The sequence below is a fragment of the Asparagus officinalis genome, chromosome 1 (assembly GCF_001876935.1).
Source record: "Asparagus officinalis chromosome 1, Aspof.V1, whole genome shotgun sequence".
In the NCBI taxonomy this organism is placed as follows: Eukaryota; Viridiplantae; Streptophyta; class Magnoliopsida; order Asparagales; family Asparagaceae; genus Asparagus; species Asparagus officinalis.
In genome coordinates, this window is record NC_033794.1 from 93,664,546 (window position 1) to 93,670,333 (window position 5,788).

Here is a 5,788-nt window from a genome sequence, read left to right on the forward strand (position 1 = left end):
GATACTTATATCTCTTCGGTGAAGCAAAACAAATGTTTCAATCTTCTAACTTCTTGAATTATTTCACATCTAGCAAAAATTTAAGTTTGGTAGAGGTGATTTAAAATTGACATATTAAGAGTAACTGTAAGAATTCAGCTTGAAAACCCAATAAAATAAGAAAAATGTTTTTTTATTGAAAGAAAAGAGGACATGAAAGAAAAAAACATCAAGATGGACATTGGAAAATTACTGTATAGAAATTCAACACACCAGGCCAGAAGTTATTTTGGGAGAGAGGGAAGGATAGAGGAGGAAGGACAAGAGGAAATTCTCTCCCTTCTCTCTTTTCATTCAGAAATGTAGGAATTTTCTCTCATTACATGCTTTGACTTTTGACTTAATTACTATGAAAACTGAAGTACATACCTTTGAAGCAGGTTTTTTTTTTGTCATTTTGTTATGTAGCCAATGTTTTTGGCACCTTTTAACTAGGTGGTTTGCTATTTTGTTACTTAGCCAATGTCTCATTATAGTATATAGAATTGTTATAATTATTTATGCCTATTGTTCTCTAGATGCCATTCTTAGAATCAAGGCAGTCTAAATATGTCATAAAAAAGGTCATATTTCGCCTATTTACGAAGTACTTTTATTTTATTAATCAATATCAGAATGTCTTTGGAAAAGGAAAGTTCTGTAAGAGTATCCGTATTATTATCTCAATGGAAATGGTATATCATCTTAGAATTATTATTTTTTCCCCTTTCAGCAAACCGTTTCAGCAGGTGATACTCGACTATGACTATACGTTCACGACACCTTACTGTGGAAGTGAGGCAATTGAACCAAATCAAGGAAAGGTTTGATTCTTATCTTCTTTTCCCCCCCTTTAAATATGTACTATAACTTTTGGGTTGGAAGTGGTTATCCATACTACCATATTAGAAGGGTATAATAATATGTGAAATTCTGCTGGATAATACACATTGGCTTGCTCAGATATTATAGAAAAGTGTTTGTCCGACTTTTTTAGTTACATTTATGGAAATCCTTCATGTAATGCAGTCAAGTGTGTTTTTGTGGGCTCATCTCAACCACCTAGCATTGTTAATTATCTTCAGATTTGTCTGTTGATATCATCATAAAAGTTAGCATTTTAAACTTTCTATAAAACTCGTCAAAATAAAGTGAAATGATGTTGGAGCAAAAAAAAGGGTAACAGTCATAGGGCTCAGAGAATGATCACGAGGAGTCTGCACGTGACATGTGAAATTTAACAAATGTGCATAATAACAAAGCCTGAAGTACTTTTTGTATAACATTTGCTTGAGTAATTAAACATGATATGTTACCTGCACGAGTTGTTTCTTTATTATCTTTTAATACTGCTCCTAGAATGCAGATAACTTCTGAAAATTCATGTTTCGATCTCCAGTGGGAGGACTGTGATGAACGAATTGATTTAGCAGCACTCTCAGCTAAGGAGCCAATATTGTTTTATGATGAGGTTGGTCACTTTAATAAAATATGAAGAGCAAACTTTTTCTCTCTCTTTGGGTAATGTTGACTATTACTTGTTTAACCAATATTTTACCCCTAGGTGATTTTGTATGAAGACGAGTTGGCTGATAATGGGGTATCACTCTTAACAGCAAAAGTGGTAAGTCCAAATATGGAAGTGTTAGTGATCCTCCAGCAGAAGCCTCACTAATGTTGTTTTTGTGCCTTAATCTTATTGCAGAGAGTGATGCCGAGTTGTTGGTTTCTTCTACTTCGTTTCTGGGTGAGTTTCTTTGTTTAGCTATGTGTATGCCCCTATACTCATGTCTACAATTTGATATTTAGAATACCTACATTATTTTTATTTGCTCTGATTAAGTAACTTACTGTTCTTGGGTGCAATGCTTGGAAAAGATAATTTGTTAGAACTAATTAGGTTATATGCCTGCCATAATTTTGTGCTGTATATTTCCTCATTTTGGTACTTATTAGATTGCTTGTTTTTCCTTTTAATTCTTTATTTCTCAGTATTGTCTCATCATTCTCGTGTTTTCGGAGTTTCTAGTTATTGATTAAGTTTTTGTTACAGCTTAGAGTAGATGGAGTGCTGATGAGATTAAGGGACACTCGAGTCTATTGTGCTTTTAATGACAAAGCTAAACCTGTCATTCTTCGTGAGAGCTGTTGGAGAGAAGCAACCATCCAAAGTTTATCCTCTGTAAGTTCATGCACATCCTTCTAACAAGATGAGCTACTTACCGGACACATATGGTCGAGCTCACCTATACTTAGAGTATTAGATTATTCCTTTTCTTCTATTTTCTGCTTTGAAATGTTATTTATATCTGTTATATTGCAAAATTATGGGTGCTGTTGCCTCTATCGTACATTTACTACTACCAAAATGAAAGGGGAAAAAAACTTGGGGTTAATTGTGAACAGACTCCTTATAGTTCTATTTTTGTGGATAAACCCCCTGTACTGTTTTGGCTCTTTTTCTCTTGGGAGATCAGTTTGTTGAAAAATAATTCTCTTTCTTTGAGGGTAAAGGAGTAAAAAAACGTTCATTCAGGGGTCTATCTGCAACTATAGGACTATGGGGGTGTCTTTTGGGTGATGATGGTTTTTTTTTTGTTTTTAGGTTTTTTGGGGGGGGGGTGTGTGTGTGTGTGTGTGGTGGGTGTCTATTCGCAATTAACCCAAAAACTAATTCAGAATGGCCTCTGTTTTCAAAATGTTTCCATCTAAAATTATCTTGATTCTTAGAAAAAGGACATTTAATTCACTATTGGCTAACCCACTGCAGGTGACCCAGACGGGGAAGGTTCCGATATGACTCAAACTGTCTTGGATTCGATTCTGGATTGGGTTATCCTAAAAAAATTAAGAAAAAATAATAATAAAAACTGTTTGGTCTCATACATATTTCCCTTTATTTAATTTAGAGTAAAAAGCGGCACTAGGATGTCGTATGGTATCAAGCAAATCAGATACTTGTAGACATCAAGAGCCATTTTGTACTCTTTTGTGGGCATATAAATTTGTGTTTTTTCTGTAAATTGGTGATCATGAGTGATTTATTTTGGATTTGTGTTGCTAATATGCAGAAAGGTTTTCCAACAGATGCTGCTGTTTATGGTGATCCAAGCCACATTAGCCAGAAGCTCCCCATAATCAAACATAAGACCCAGAGGCTGAACATCCCTGGTTAAGCTTTCTAACTGAGCAAGCCCATGTCGCTACGAGCCTCTCCTCTTAACCTTGGATGGACAAAACGTTCGTAATTATACGTGTTTTGGTTCATTTATAGCAGTGCATATATAGCATGATCTTTATATTATTGATCTGTCTTTCATTGTGATCTTATCAATACATCTGTAATATGCTATATTTTTCTGTAAGTTTCAGTATGCGACCTAATAAACTAAATCAAGATTCTGGCTCTTAAGAAAAAATCTTTAGGATTTCGATGTTATTTTCATTTGAACCGTGATTGATATTTTACTAGTACGGATGTTACTAAATGAGCTCTCGCTGAAGCATTCTGCATTGCCTCCTCAATTGTGTGAAGAGTTACTATTTGACCAATGAACCTGACATCGGGAATTTGAACCTTAAATTTGTTGAGAATGTATCAGCTTCTAAGCTTCTGCAATCTCTCTTCATTTGCAGATGCAATGTACGTTGCTACTGGAATTTGAATCATTTTTAACTGTTACGAATATGGATATGCTTTATTTAATTGGCTATGAGTAGTTAAAATTACATATGGATCGGCACATGCGTGTATTTTAAAGTCGTGTGTGTATAATGTTTTGGACATAACTATGTAAAATTTTAACTAGATACATTTAAAGATGTTTTGAGTAGGATGCATGATGTCAATTATGAATTTAATGAGCCAATTAGTCTACCTTATAATAAGATTTTAGCTTACCATCTTACAATATCAATATTTGATAAAACTCTAATTTAGTTGCAACTATATGAATGTGACTCTAAAATCTTTAGACATATTCTTAAAAGACACTGTCAGAAACACGTCATCTCAAAGTATATTCTATGCAACTTAATAAACTTCCTAAATAGGATATGACGATTGTTCGCCACATTCCTCGAATTCTTGAGAGAATAGTCCTACAAATACTACTTCCACTCTTTTTTCTGTTTGCTTGTGGAGAGATTTGTCGAACTTTTTATTACCCTTATTAGAGTAACTATGTATATTTTCTTAAGATATCTTTTGACGAGGGGGTATTAAAGAAAAAGGGTAAATTATACTAAACACTCAAGATCGTTCAGCATGTTGGTGGAAACCCCCAAAAAACTTCTAAAGCAGCATTGAACCTCCTGTAACTTTGTCCCCATATAAGTTTCCACATTTTGCAGATAACACCCATAAATTAGAAGCAAAAAACAACATAAAATGCACTTTGAGACATATTGAGGGCATATGTAACTTACCCAAAAGATATTAGAGGTTTTACGCAAAAGTCATTAGGAGTTGGTGCCATTTTGAAAGTAATTGGGGGTTTACCACGAAAACTAAAACTTTTTGGGGGTTCAGTATACTTTCCCTAAACAACAATGTTAAACTACTTAACCATATTCAGTAAAGAAGTTGTAATATGTAAAATGTATATATAACCTTGAGCTTTTATTTTCTATCTAGGAATAGAGGTATTCTTACACAAATAAACGGATTATTTTATAATCTGTATAGATAGACAAATGAGTCTTATCACTCATTGCTCTATGGTTCCACTTCTAATACTTTTGCAGGCTTTCTTAAAATTAGGATGAGTACGGGCCATAGAGCTGTCCAAACAGGTTGAACAAAATACCTAGCTTGGACATGGACCCAGGGTGTCTGGGCCGGGCCCGGATCCGAGTCCGGGCAAAACTGGACCGGCCTCCAAGCCGGCCGGGATTTTTTTTGTATTTTTTATTTTTTATGCTAAAAATTGATAAAAAAAAATAAGATTAATCTTATCATATTTATATAAGTATATATTAGTATATACTTACATATTAGTATGTAACTATATATTATATGTAAGTATATATAACTATACAATAATGACCATATTATACTCTAATTATATATAGTATACATTAGAAATATATATGTAAATATATACAAGTATACATTAATGACAATATACACTTAAAAATATATAAGTATACATTAATGACAATATCATACTATATTATATATAAAATTTATATATATAATATATATAATACATATAAAATTAAAAACCGGGCCGGGTCTGGGCCCAAAGCCCATTTGGACAGCCCTAATGAGCTGTCCTTCAATCTCTTCATGTTTCTTGAAAAGATTGAGTCCTTCTGATAATGTGTGAATGCTCTAACTTAAGCTCTATCTCGAATGTAGAAGTCCCCTAACCAAGTTTCCCCTGTTGCCCGAAAAAAGATCATCTTAACCCTTTTTGTAATTCTTTCATTTGATAAATTAATACATGCTCACTTTATTATATATAAATGTTATATCATGCAAACGGCTAAGTGTTAATCCCCAATAAGAGACCGACATGTGTCCCACCTTTGCCTAATTAGCCATATTCGGTAAGAGAAGACTCGAGCGACTTCATCACTCGACTCTTATAGACCAACTACTTTTTAGTCCGACTAAAAAGGCAGTACTTGTCGGCTTTACTTGCAAGATCAAGATAAAAACGCATCCTCACTTTGCATATCATCTGTGGTGACCCCACTCCCTTGCAGCACTTAACACTTCAGATTCGATAACTTTCGAGGCTGACTAAAAAGACGATATTTATCG

The 5,788-nt window shown here is 33.9% G+C and overlaps 1 protein-coding gene across 1 annotated transcript in view; it reads left to right on the forward strand.

Annotated features, from left to right (window-relative positions):
* The window catches only part of LOC109828278 (TIP41-like protein), a 36,227-nt gene extending 32,764 nt beyond the window's left edge, over positions 1-3,463 (forward strand). Inside the window, 6 exon segments of the mRNA XM_020395306.1 lie at positions 752-842; positions 1,385-1,489; positions 1,583-1,642; positions 1,724-1,765; positions 2,072-2,200; positions 3,090-3,463. Coding sequence (XP_020250895.1) covers positions 752-842; positions 1,385-1,489; positions 1,583-1,642; positions 1,724-1,765; positions 2,072-2,200; positions 3,090-3,194 — 532 coding nt within the window. The 3' untranslated portion in view covers positions 3,195-3,463.